Source organism: Callospermophilus lateralis, chromosome 5, assembly GCF_048772815.1.
Source record: "Callospermophilus lateralis isolate mCalLat2 chromosome 5, mCalLat2.hap1, whole genome shotgun sequence".
NCBI lineage: Eukaryota > Metazoa > Chordata > Mammalia > Rodentia > Sciuridae > Callospermophilus > Callospermophilus lateralis.
Window position 1 is genome coordinate 70,246,773 of NC_135309.1, and position 14,312 is coordinate 70,261,084.

At 40.1% G+C, this 14,312-nt stretch overlaps 1 protein-coding gene across 5 annotated transcripts in view; it reads right to left on the minus strand.

Moving 5' to 3' along the window:
* Positions 1–14,312, minus strand: part of Arhgap26 (Rho GTPase activating protein 26) — a 409,111-nt gene that overhangs the window by 71,750 nt on the left and 323,049 nt on the right. For all 5 annotated transcript variants that reach the window (XM_076856778.2, XM_076856777.2, XM_076856775.2 and 2 more), the window contains exon 20: positions 2,887–3,037. In XM_076856778.2, coding sequence (XP_076712893.1) covers positions 2,887–3,037 — 151 coding nt within the window. The remainder of the gene's footprint in view (positions 1–2,886; positions 3,038–14,312) is intronic.

Below are 14,312 nucleotides of genomic sequence, written 5' to 3' on the forward strand. Positions count from 1 at the left end.
ACCATAACAAGAAAAATTCTCCTTTTCTGGTTTCCCCTAGGAAGTTTAGTACAGATTTGGGCACAAAACAGATTTAGCAAGATTTGCTGATGATTTCAGACCAGCTGAACTTTGGTACTGGTTTATCAACTGTCCTTTGATTTTTAGGAATCTAGCTGAAAACCTGCCAAAGATTTGAACACAACAGCCTTGCCCTCCCTGGCCTGGGCAGAATGATGGCAACACTAATTCTGATGCCTGATTTAGCTTTAGGTTCACGCCAACAAGAGAACCTTAATCTCCATGGAGAGCTAGGAAAGGTTTACCAAAGAGAAAAAAATGTATTATTGGAGGCACCAAAGTACACTGAGTAACAAATGTTTCTTTCATGATGATTTTTACATGGCCATGATGATCGTCCAGTTCACTGTGAAAATGAATAAATGAAATAAAAAGAACAAACAGTTTCCTGGTGGCAGTTTCCTACCTTATACCTAAATAATCACCAAGCTAATAGCAGCCCTCTGTCTCTGCCTTTGTTTTATGGTTTCCATCTGCATCAAGTATTCTCATTCTGGGATCCCTGTAAACCTCTAACTGAACAACAGTGGAGGGAGTGAAGGGCTCCAGCTCTGGGTTCTTGGTTGGCTGTGACTGGGCCTGGTTACCCTGGCATAATGTGCTGACAGCCTCATCAGAATTAATTACTCAGGGGAAGTACCATGGCTTCCATTTGGCAGGAATGCCTAACTTCCATTCATGGTCCATCCAGGCAAATCCCAGGCAGATGGACCTTGGGTTTGAGGGATAGCTAGTGAACCTGTTTACTAAGCTCACAGGGGCTTTGGCATGGCACCCACTCAGGGACCAGGCAAATGCCAGCACCAGCACTGGCACTGCTACTACCTCAAGGAACAGCCTTCCCTGGCCTCAGGATGCACAGGGGGAGTCAGAAACTCATTCAGCTTGGGGACAGAAGTCTTGTTGGAAACACACCTACAGGTCTACCTCTAATCCTCTTTTAAATACAAACAAGTAGAACTATTTCTGAAATCACCCTCCCTTCCTGGGAAAGACTCCCAAATCTGCATTAGGCAGGGAATAGTCCACCTGGATGGTCTGAAGTTGGCTGAGTGATCTTCAGTATGTTATAAAACACAAACCACATGTAGATATCTTAAAATATTAAAAATCCCAAGGCTTCTCCTCTAGGACCTGTTTAAAAGATATATTCCCCCTTTCATTTAGCTGCCTAAACAACCTCTCAGTACACACTGTACTCAGTGGTGACTCAGGGGCCCTGAGTTACCAGCCGCTAAAAACAAAGATTAAAGACCATTAGTTGGTATTGGATGGCTAAAGTCAGAGGGTGTTAAGCAACCTGGGCAAGAAGTTCAACTTTGCTCATGCTGAGCAAGAAATAACTTTAGCCACTGCAAGGTACAGAAATGTAAACCAAATGGAGGAAAAGGAAGAAAAAAAAAAAAAAAAAGAAAGGGAAGAATATAGAATCTTCTTTAATTTTAGGAAATCAGGTATAGGAGAGCCTGAGAAAACATGCAGAAAGGCTGGGTGGGTTCCTCTGCAAGTTCATTCATAGAGAACCAGAAGAAACCCACTGCCCAGAAGATGGACAGATTCAATAATTTTAAGCTCTTGAGGCACTGGTCCACATCTTGGTGAACAGACACACTACCAAAAAAGGGCCAGGAATTAAACTTTCTGAATATCCATACAATGTAAAGCTGCCAACAACTAAAAGAAGACTGGATTTTTCTCAAAGATTTTACCTTACACGGTAGTTACCTATCTATTACATGTACTTTTTGAGGCCATTTTGGAGTCATTTTTCCTCCCAAACATTTATTTTCCCTTAGTCTGTTCTAAGGCAAAAAATCATTAGACCCATTTTGCAGATCTGTAAATATCTTAAAGAGATGGAACCTCTGGGTGCTGTCATGCAACCACAGCACTCCGAGGGTCAGGAGAAGATTGCTGACATAGTGGTGTCTCACCCGAGTGCTGATGTCTCTCCAAGTGAAACAACTGCCTGGAGACAATCCGTGGCTGAGCCTCAAGTTATTTTCACTAGAGAAAGGCAAAGTCAACTCTGTTTTTCTTGACTTTTATACAGCTGTAGCCTGAGAGTCCAGCTGTTCTGGTCATGGCCTCACATTCTTTCTGCAAAGGCTCTAGCTGACAAGATTTATAGGATGGTCTGAAGAAGCATGCTAAGCAATGCTGGATAAATTCACAGGGGAGAACTTTCTGGATCTAGTGGAATAGTTTCTGTGGGGGATTGGACAACCAGTCCCCACACTGCCTGTCTTGGCTGTAGTGCCTAAGACTCAAGATAAAGTCAAAAAAAAAAAAAAAAAAAAAAAAAAGGGCTCTTTCATAGTCTCTGGTGAAAGATCATAGTTATACTAAGGTTTGAGGATATGAAGACCCAAAGGCCAACTAGGGGCTCTTCCTTTTTGGAAGCGGGCACAGAGGTAGCACTGAACATTTCCAACATAGTCAGGGGAAGAAAAACTGAGACAACATGAATGAAACATACTTGGCTACTGATCTACAGAGCTACTACAGTCCCTGGATATTTATGATATAAGCAAATTTCATGCCCAGCAGCCAGCACAGGCAATAGCCATCACCAAAGCCATCTCAGCAGGACAGTAAGTCAAGTTCACCAAGGCCAAGAAGCAGTATGTTAAGAATAGTGACTCCCCTTTGAGATGATGATACTTTAAAAAAATCCAACAAACCAGCCAACCTCCAAGTTTAGGGAAAAGGTTTAAATCATGTTCATGGGACTATGGCCCAAAGTCAGGTGGGACCAGAGAGTAAATTCTGGCACAACGGCTGACTGGGGCCCTTGTGTAGCAAGTGGGTGGGCGTCATACTTACAGTGAGTTGGGCCGGGTGGGCTTGACCACATCCAGGTCTGGGTCACTGGAGTTCATGTTGGGCTGTAGGCTGCTGCTGGAATTAAGGACGCTGTTTGCATTTGATGAGACAGATTCCAAACTGGAGTTGATCATACTGTTCCTTTGTTCCTCTGCAGGGAAAAATGCCACAAGCCCCATGTTAATATTGTATAGGGACAGTCTATTTCTACATAAAACAAAAACTGAGATTCTTGAAGCTTAGAAAAAAGACATAGGAACAGGCTAAAATAAGAGTGAGAAGGAAAGAGTCAAAAGGAAATGGATGACATGAAAATTTGGAGCAAAATCCCTTCTTCATCTTAAAGGATATACCTTTAATATGAGCCAGGCTTTTTCCGTAAGAGTGGTCTTGCCATGGCACCTGAAACTGTGTCTTTTTTTGACTAGTGGGCCCCTTGCATCCAAATAGATGCCCTTGGCTTCTATGACACTTGCCTTTTATCTCACACTCTGGCCTTTACTATTAAACAGGCCATGTCCTACCTGCATTTTATAGCACCTCACTATAGAATATCTACTATTTGGCTACCAATTTCCTTATAACTCAGCCGGTCTAAATTCCTGACCCCACCCCAGACACATCCTTCTGGGTTGCCTCCAGTTTCACATATTTGATGTTTAACTGCAAGTTAATTCTTCTATATATAGGGCTGTAAGAGGCTGCGGCACTGCACTGTAGTCTGCCTACAACCAACAAAAACCCCAGTCCATGGTCCAAGCAGTCACAATCATGCTTGGAGAACAGGACCAACCCAGGAGAGAGGAAACCTGAACTCTCTTCAAGAACCCATCTCTGATGGTTATGTGGCCTCAGGCAATTTCCATTTGATTCAGATTCTTGATTAATGAATCTACAAAATGGGGAGAACAAGAATTGCCTTGCACAGCTCACGGAGCTATCACGAGGATCAAGTGGGATCATATGCAGGAATGTGTTCTGTAAACTTTAGAATACTGCTCAAAGAAAAGAACTTTCTGTTTCTTCTCATCTTTAAAAACTTGGAACCATGCATTGAAAAAAACATTTTGGAGCTGATGTAGCTAAATGACACAGGCACCATGGGTATAGCAAAATACAGATTTGGAATGTCATTCTCACCTGCAGACATTACAGATATACCATATGAAATCAACAGATGTTTCTGGCAATTATTTCACTTGTCAAGAAATAAATGTAGGGGACTGGGGTTGTGGCTCAATGGTAGAGCACTTGCTTAGCATGTGTGAGGCACAGGATTCAAGCCTCAGCACCACATAAAAAATAAATAAAATAAAGTTATTATTTAATCTACAATTAATTTTTTTAAAAAAGGAAGAAATGTGGACAAATTCTTAATTCTTACTGGGCCTTTCTGACATGAGTTAGATGTATACCATAACCCTAAAAGGACAGACTGGAATCACTCACATGGCAACTGACAGGTCAACATTGGAACTTGAATCTCTTTAAGCAATAAAGGGGGTAATGTCATAAGAAATGCTTTCCCCTTTGCAACAGTCATGTCATGTCTGTAAAAACAAATTATTCTTATATAATAATGTTAGAGTAGTCTTCACAAATCTCTCTCTCTCTTTGACCCCTCCCCCACCCCCACCAATATCCCTAGTATCTTGGCAAATTCTAAAAGCCCCAAAGAACAGACAAAAGATCCATGAGGTTACTGGGAGGTTCCTGAACTCTTAAGCAGATGTTGATGAAAGTATATTATTCAAGTGATTATTGCAATTTAGAATTATTCATAATTTAAGGGCTTAACTTTCAAACAGAAACAATCCAAAAGAAAGAGAATTTGTAAGTTAACATTGAGCAGGAAGGTTAATAGGGCCTGTAAACAGGAACTTGCTACTAGGAAGAGAAACAACTCTCAAATTACATAATTAGGGGATCATTGAGAAAATGGACACACCACCTACCAGCATGAATCAGTATAAATAAAGTAAAACTTTCCTTGCACAAAATACTTATTTTCAAGATTCCTGAAGAGTGAGAAGAGCTCAAGACCACCATGTAAAGAAGGGGAGTAAAGATGACATTCCTGTGACCTTCAACTGTAGACTTTTTCTGCTTCATACACCAGGAGAGGTGAATATTTTATTAATTTTAGTTTAAGAAGTGTGAGGGGCCAAGTTTGCATGACACAGTTGTTTGAATTCTTAGGAAGGAGAAGAGAATAAGTATAGCTCATGTTTCTCTTGTGATTATATTCACTTTGTTCATGAGAGAGTTATGATCCTACAAATCAAAAACAATATCATTCTAAAGTTATATTATTATTATTTTGGCAGTACTAGAGATGGAAACCAGAGGCACCTTACCATTGAGATACATTTCCAGATCCCCCAGCTTTTTTTCCCTAATTTTTATTTATTTTTTTTTAGTTGTAGATGGACATAATACCTTTATTTTATTTTTTATGTGGTGCTGAGGATTAAACCCAGTACCTCACATTTGCAAGGCCAGCACTCTACCACTGAGCCACAAGCCAAGCCCACCCAGCCTTTTTTTGAGACAGGATCTCACCAAGTTAAAAAGGCTGGCCTCAAACCTTTGATCCTTCTGCATCAGTCTCTCAATCAAGTTGCTGGGTTTAGAGTCCTGCACCACCATGCCTAGCCTTGATATTATGTAGTTGTTTTTTTTTTTTTTTTTTTAATGTTATCAGGTCATTTCCCCCCTCCCTATTATTCTACAAAAAAGGAATATCTGAGATGAAAACTTTCTCAAATTTCATTTATTCAATGAATATTTATTGAGAACCTATTGCATATCAAATAGGGTCCCCAGATAATAGATTTCTACCATAGTTTTAAATTTTTGTTTAGACTCATATTTATCAACTTGTACAAATCTGTCTATGTCTACCTTCCTCAGTAGACTATAAGAAACTTAACACAAAGCTTTAAAACCAAAATTGAAAACAACATTATATAAAGGTGTTTTGCTTTCTAGAATATCAGAATCCCAATTTTCATAAGGTATAATTCTAAAAACTGGATTTAGATAAGAGCTTTTAAGAACATGTCTATTGTGACAGTATTGCAGACTGGTGTCTCATGAGCTAATAGGGAAGTCTCCAGCAAACAGAGCACAGTATTTGTCTGAAATAAACCTGTTAAAGAAAGAAGATAGTATGGAGAATAAGAACTTGACCCACTATGGACTAGAAAAGTCAACAAAATAAAACAACTAATTCAACTTGAAGGTTTCTAGTATTTCATTTACTGGAGGATATAGGCATTCTTTTCTTAAAAAATGAATTCTTTTTGAGGTTCTAGTTTGATATGTATGTGTGTATGTATACAGATAGACAGAGACAGATAGGGCTCTTTCACAGATGTACAACCTATAACATAACAAAACAACAATAAAAGCAAAATATCATGAGAAGGAATTATTTGGTCAAGAAGAAAACACAAAAAATGCAACATAAAACTCCAGGGCTTTGCAGTCAAGACTGTCAAATATGCAGGCTAAGGGGAAGACCCTTTATTGGCATTCTTTGGACCACGTAACAAGGAAATCCAGAAATCCAGGACAACTACAGTGTTTTAGAGATAAGCCTCATTATCTGTGGTCTCATTGTAACTTTCAGATAGGAGATCTGAGCAGAAATATTGACGACCTTACTGAGGGTGAGTAGGAAGGTTCATTCCAGGGGAGTAGAGAGTAAAATCAAAAGCAAACAAAATGTTTCAGTGGTTATGGCAAATGATATCAAGACAAATTCTAATCTGGAATAAAATAAGGAATAAAGATAAAATGATTCAGTAATGTCCCTCAAAATAAGAGTTTTTTTTTTTTTTTTTTTTTTTCCTGTCTTGCAAGTAAATGAGTACCTGCTCCTAACAGAAATGCACAGGAAGAGGCAGCCTGGAAGACGTCTTTTTAAATAAAAATGAACTGAATCCTTCAAATAACGGAGCTGGACTTCCTTAAGTCACTGATGATTCAGTCCAACTCTAGTATCCTCAATCAGAAGGCATACAGAGGATTGATGGCAATTATGTTGTCGGAGGAAAAAAATTATAGGATGGTGGACTTCAAAGGAAAAACAACAACCAGTTATGAGTCAAATCAACAAGATCATAAGGAATCGTTTAAATGACAAAAGGAGAAAGAATGCCCACAATTTAGGAATGCTCCTGAAGTTTCCAGTCAGTAAGAATGTTTGCCTTTCTCAAAAGTGTTGGTCCACAAGAATTTTTTTTTTTTTTGTATTAGTTTCAGAAAAATAAGAGCCCAGAAACAAGGAAATAATGAAACAAAGCCCCAAACAATATATGTCAGTAATGTTCCTTTCATGCACATATATTATATGGACTGACAAACTGGATGTAAGCTTGGTCCATAAGGAGGCCTGCTACTCAAGGGCAGGCATGTGCTGTTTGGCCATACAGCATCCATTCAAATGACTGTGAGGTCATGGTTTACTATGTACTCCTGGTGCCTAGCCCATGTACCACATATACCAAAGCTCCATGAATGGTGTTGAGATACATAATGTGTGTAAAGGTATAATCTGCAATCACACTTTGTTCTATTGGAACAGAGGTTTGTGTGATTAAATTTTTCAGGTGCATCAGACAGGGACAACTGATGTCCTTAAAACCAATATACTGCTGACAGTGGGCAGCTTTTTCGATTTTTGTACAAATCAGGAGTGGAAAAACATGGGTATGTAACCAAATCACTGCAACTAAAAAAGGAAAGCTACAGAATAATTTTGGTGATATTGTACTTGCTCTGGGGGTTGCCATGGAAATCTGGAAGCTAAGCTACTTCACTTTCCATATTTACCAAGTGACTCCTGCTCACTCTAATGGCAACCCCATCACATACGGGAGGCAGGATCTGTGTTTATCACAGAACCCATAGACGACGCCAGGAAAGCACATACAGAGCCAAGCCAAACTCACGCATCTTGGCAGGCCTGAACACGTCTGGCCCACTGAATACGCAGAACTGGAGGGTAAATATGAAACACAGATCTTTGACGTCACTTTGGGGGAGGTTTCCCATTATGTGTGGAAGTCTGTAGGAATTCAGGCTAACATATCAGCTTTCCATGATGCCAGAGTCTTGAGGTCAAAAGGAGGGAAAAAGGACTATTCTTTCTAAGTAGCTCCTGATCTCACAAAACCAAAAGGAAGGAACTCTTCCTATATAATCAAATGAGGAGGGAGTTACCAGGCAGAAGGAAGTTTTGCAAAGAATCAGAGTTCTATACACACACACACACAAAAAAAAAAGAAAAAGAAAGAAAGAAAGAAAGGCACAGGCAAAATACCTAGAGGCTTTCTCGTGCTATGGCTGGGAGAGGTGTACTTTCTCTTGTTTGTTAAAGTTTTGCAATGAAGTCTGTAATGTATCATCTTGACAAGATAGGACGATAATAGCATGGCAGCTTAATGAATTTTGCAATAAAAAATGATGAGTGCACAGCAATTTCTCAGTTTACCATCTCTGGGAAACACCCAAGTACATGGGAAGCTTAGAAGCTGACTTTCTGAGGCAGTTTTTTTTTTTTCCCCTCCTATAGTTTTTGCTCCTGATAGTAGTGGGCATGCCAAGCCACAGTAAAATCTGAGGTGGTCTGATTTCATGCTGACTCAGTCTCAGTCTCTACGATAAAAAATAATCTTAAAAAGCAGTTTGGGTGATATGTTTGGTCATACAAAAACAGTTCAGGCAATGTTTTTTAAAAAAATATTAAAAAAAAAAGCTTGGGCAATGATGGATTCAACAATTTAATGGTAAGTGAAAAAATATGGCCAGTTACATTGTTTTGAGCATACACACAGTACCTGATATTAACCTTTTAACAGTTTGTCTTCAGTACAACATTTTGTCTCTGGTTTTGGTGCTGTGTGGACTGATGAATTCTTGCCCCATTGTACTCATAAGAACCTTTTTCTTTGCAAAGGGGAAACTGGATTTCATGAGAGAATGGGAAAAGCACTGTGGCTGGCCTGGGATTGAACTGGTTCACAGGAATGAGACGTGGAGGCACAATGGGAGGCCTGAACTACCCCCATTTCAGAAAAACCACAAGGTAGGAGTGAGCCTTAATGGCTGAGCAGGAAGTTGAATGATCAGTTGGACCGACACTCCACAACTCACAACTTGGCCCTCTTTTCCTACTCGACAACTTATTTTAAGTTGAGCTGCTTGCCCTTCAACTTAGGAGTGCCTGGTGTCTGAGGGAACCCATCTAGACTGCTTACTCTGCTCCTCTCTGGAAGAAACTATGTATTTATTTATTTTTATATCATGACTCATTGCAAAATGGCTTGAGATAGTAAATGGAAGGTACAATTAGGGAGTTTTGTTTTTAATAACTTAAAAAGAAGTTAATACATAATAAATGCACATTCTTCTTCAATTTAGAAAATACAGAAAAGCATACACATAAATAAATACCCTGTATGAGCTGCCCTCCAGCTATATTTATTTTGGCATATAAATGTCCAGCTGTTCTGCTCTATGTAGGAATACTGACATGCACACACATACACACACTTTTTTCTTTTAAGAAGGAAGGATCAGCCAGGCGTGGTGGCACACACCTGCAATCCCAGCGGCTTAGGAGGCTGAGGCAGGAGCATCGTGACTTCAAAGCCAGCCTCAGCAACAGCAATGTGCTAAGCAACTCAGTGAGAACCTGTCTCTAAGTAGAATACAAAATGGGGCTGTGGATGTGGCTCAGTGGTTGAGTGCCCTTGAGTCCAATTCCTCTCCCACCTCCCACCCTCCCCCAAAAAGAAGGATCATATCACACACAGGGAAAAAGGACATAATGCTGCCTTATGTGCTTCATTCATTTAGTGCTGATGCTCAAGATGTGAATCTTATTTAACTTATTTACTTTCTTACTGTGGTTCTGGAGGTTGAACCCAGGACTCCATGAATGTAACCACTGAGCTACGTGCCCAGGCCCTTCATGTGCTTTTTTCCACATAATGATCTACATTGAACTTTTTTCTTTCCATTAGTTTTCCACACATCATTTTTAATAGCTATATCAACTATGTGGTTTTCAATCACACACATAACCACACATAATTAAGCCAACAGCCACATTATACCTTCTGCAGCCCGTGTGACAATAGGAACCCATATGGACAAACATACTATCTGCCAAAGCAAACGGGTGTGTCCAGAACGCCCAGGATCTCCAGAGGCAACCTGAGAAATGGCACATGCTACAGCTTTGACTGCTCAGAGAAAGGCATAATGTAAGGCTTTGAGTAATATGAATTCCCATTTTCAACAAGGAAGACACACATGAGAAGTATGTAACCTGAATTCTCAATCTCTCACTAGGCCTGTCTGGGAGAGGGTCCAGGATGCATTAACTGAACTAAAAGAATTAATCAGAGCTATAATCCCAGCAGCTAGTTAACATGATCCATGTGAAACAATGGCCAGGAATCCGCTGCCACCTCCCCCACAACACTGTACAACATATCATAGGCTGCTGATGTAGTTGTACTCAAGCATCAAATGCACTCTCTCTGGAACCAGAGCAACTCAGCATCTCCCTCACTGTGGGCCTCTCCCTTGGAATCTGTAGGCTCCAGAAAGGGATTATTTCCTGAGTCAACTATAAGGTAAAACTATAGCCTGATGAAAATCATCGTAACTGTAGCTAGCTAACAGTTATTAGGTACGTATTATGCTTTAGGCTGAGTGTCAAATACTTTATATGCTCTGCCTCACTTAATAATAATTACCCTCTAGGGCAGCTATTATTAGTGATCTATTTAGAGATGAGAAAACGGAGGCTCAGAAAAGTAATGTCTTCCAGGTCTCAGAGCTGGTAGGTGATGGAGACAACAATTAAAAAAAAAAAAAAAACTCAGTATGACTATTGGGCCTCTGTTTTCAACTACCATTCCAGCAGCTTCAAAGCCCTGAGGGGAGTCAGAGATGATCTGGTAATGAATGACAGAATACAAGCAAACTTCACTGTCCCCACCTTGCTAAGCCAACAACAGTTAGCATTGGCACCACCAGGGTGCTTTTAAAAATACAGATGCCTGAGCTCTAGTCAAGATCTCCTAACTCAGAAGAGATGAAGCATCTATATTTTTAATAAGCTCCCTACAATCTAATGCACACTTAAGTCCAAGAATCACCATTCCAAGTAACTAATTTCAACCTCTTGTGTACATCCTAAAAATCTGGAACAAACTCAGACACAAATGTCACTCTGCAACCTTTTGGAAGAAATCAAAAGGTACAAGACCTTGTTGCTGGTTCATCCAATCTCTCTTGTCTACCTTCTACAGTTGTCCTTAAAAAGTGCAGCTTGGATGTCAGTACCTTTCACCTACATATACCAGCCCCATTTCTGCTAGATGATATATTTGTGTGGAAACTTGGAGATTAAATAGTAATCTCCTTTGCTACCATCCGTCTGGCAGCACAGTTGAAAAACCACGTTCCATCTGTTCAGAGGTGATCGCAAATGAGAGTGTCTTGGCCCAGGATATTAAAATCCACTACTGAACGCATAGTACTCTTTGCAGAGTCAGTGCTAGATTTGGAGGGGAGGCGGTCATGTGGCAGCAGTCTGCCAGTTTGCATATTAAGGAACCCATTTAATATGGTTTAACTGCCCCCATGGTAGCTCTGGAAGCAGGGACAGATGGTTTTTATTGCTTCTGTAACTCAGCCTAGCAAGGTTTTTTACTTCGGTGCCTCAAGAACTGACAGAGGCACCCTTCTGGAGATAAAAAGATCCAGTGATGGGATTGTTCCTGGGTAACAAATTCCTCCACTGCCATTGGCTGATTGTATGACCACTTACCTTCTCTAGCCTTAGTTTACTTGTCTATAAAGTATCAATGAGAACCTACCTAATGGGATTATCAATTGTGGGATAAGAAGAGATCATGATGGGCTTTAGGAGGCATTTGGCACATCAGATGAGCTATAATTATTTTTACTTTTATTGTTATTGAATGAGGCTCAAACCTAATTGGACCTCAGGGTCCTTTATCAAACGTGCCCATTCTATAGTAGCCCCCAGGTCCTAACAAGCTGACCCCCAACTTTATGAGAGTTTAACCTCCAGGTTCCTGAGTATAACTGGAACCATCTTCCTTTGGAAGTAGGTTGGGTTTGCACTTGGTCACAACAGCCCACTTTCACAGAGCCACATCACCTATGGAATTGTTCCATACATTCAAACTGGAAATCTGAATAATGGCTGGCTAACGGTGTACCTCTGAGGTAGGCTGAATAGAATTCTACTACTTCATTGCTAGTGATCTTGAGTACATTATTCATAAATATAAATAACTATAAATCCTACCGTAATAAATAAAATATAAATTGTATTTTCTTCCAACTAGAAAATATGGACATTTACCTGTGAAACAATTTTAAAGTTTAAATGATGGTGCTACATGCAGTGCCCAGAGTGAGAAACCACTTGACAAGTTATAGAGTCAGATATATTAAACATACAGAAACAGAAAACAATTACTAGGAGAAAATGTCTTCCAAGTTCATTTGGGGAAATTATTTTTCCACAGTTCTCTCCTCATTTTAGAGACAGCTACCCACTGCTATTTACAGAAAGGACTCTCCCCCATGCTCCTTCTGTTATATACTTCAGACTTCCTTTTAGTCCTTTGGGTCAGAATGGGACCCTCATTTTCTTTGGTATTTTTCTCAGAATCCTTTAAATAAAACATTCCTTGATCAGCTACAGACAACTCTGATATCTAGTCTCTCATCACTAAAACATTCAGTGGTTTCCTGATGATTTTCATGTTTTGCTATGATGTTTTCTAAACCATGCCATTTCCCACCATTCCTTTTCTCTTTTCCAAAGTTTCATCTCATGGGTACTCCCATTTCATTTCTAGCCCCATTTCTACCACACACCGCCTATGCCATGAGGAGTCACATGCTTTGTAACTGACCTAAATCTCTACCCAGCACAGAGCAGGAGAAACCATCTGGCTCCTCATTCTGGAAAGAGACCACTGTCATTTAAAGACAGCTTTACCTTTCGGGAAAAGGAAAAAGTCATCTGAGAAGACTCCACACTCATTCCCATAGGACAAAGAGGAAGAGTCATGGCAGGTGTCTGGGCACACAACTGGTCTACTGACGTGGAAGGATAAACTCCTCTGGGAAACAAGGACACCTCAGTGAGCATCAGCTATTATACCAAACGCTTCTGTGAGTCTGAAGTACAGGTACAAAGACAGAGGACTGCTTCTATCAAACTCCCAAGGTGATTTTCAGGAGTATCCTCTATGGGAAAGAGAAGGTAAATGACAATCTGAGGCAACAAGTGTTGGCACAGAATCAACTCAGAGAAAAGAATGGACTGCAACTTGTGCACAGAGTAGGCCACTGTGGAGAGGTGGGGAAGCTACAGTGAAGATGAACAGCTGGGACTTCTTCAAGAAAAGCACCGAAGTGGGCTACTCCAGAAGCCTCCACGCCGTTAAGCATCTCAATTGGAGACTGCAGAGGTGGCTGGCCAATGAACGCAGAGAGCATAATACTTTAGTGGTTCAGTGAGGAGAAAAAGGACCTGGACTCAAAAGATAAAGATAAAAGAAAAAGTAGCATGGACTCAATAACAGATATCAGGCAGACACATGTAAGAGGAAAGGAGATTTGGAACAGTATGGGATGGCGAGTCTGAAGGGAGAGAAGAGGTATGTGTGCATGTACTTATGCCTTTGTGTGAATGTGTGTCCACACAGTACAGTCGCTCCGACAGGGTATTTGCTCTGGGGCAAGAACATGAAGAAAGGTAAGGTCACATTAAACCTGCACAGGTGTCACAACAAACCCCACATGTACAACATAATACTGACACGAATGGTGAGTGTCCACAGCTACGTACAGAGCTTCTGACAATATCAGACCCGACTGTAGTCAAGTGCACAAAAGAAACTTGAGTTTGATTTAAATTAAGAGGATATATTGGAATCAGTCAAAATTAAGGTTTAGAAGTATGAATTTCAAACTAGGGGACCCATTCCACAGGTGGTACACTAGCAAATTCTAAGGTGGGATGTGGATGAACATTTTTTTTTCTTAATGGCTACATTTTATTTTAATGCAATAGAAAATAATACAGTGAGACCATTAAATTAATATTTTTAGAGATTTTACATATTGAGATTAGGCCACATAAAGAAATGCAATGCTTTAATCATTTTAATAAGTACCTGGAACAAACAGTAATCATGAGTTATGTGATTGTGGCCCTAATAGCGAACAGAGATTTATGTCAGTGATTGAAGTTTAGGAAGCACTGAGCTTGGTGTGTAAAGAAGCCTTAAAGTGAAGAACATCATTCTATAGGAACATGCATTTTTTTTCCTACAAATTACTTGCATAATCTTCAC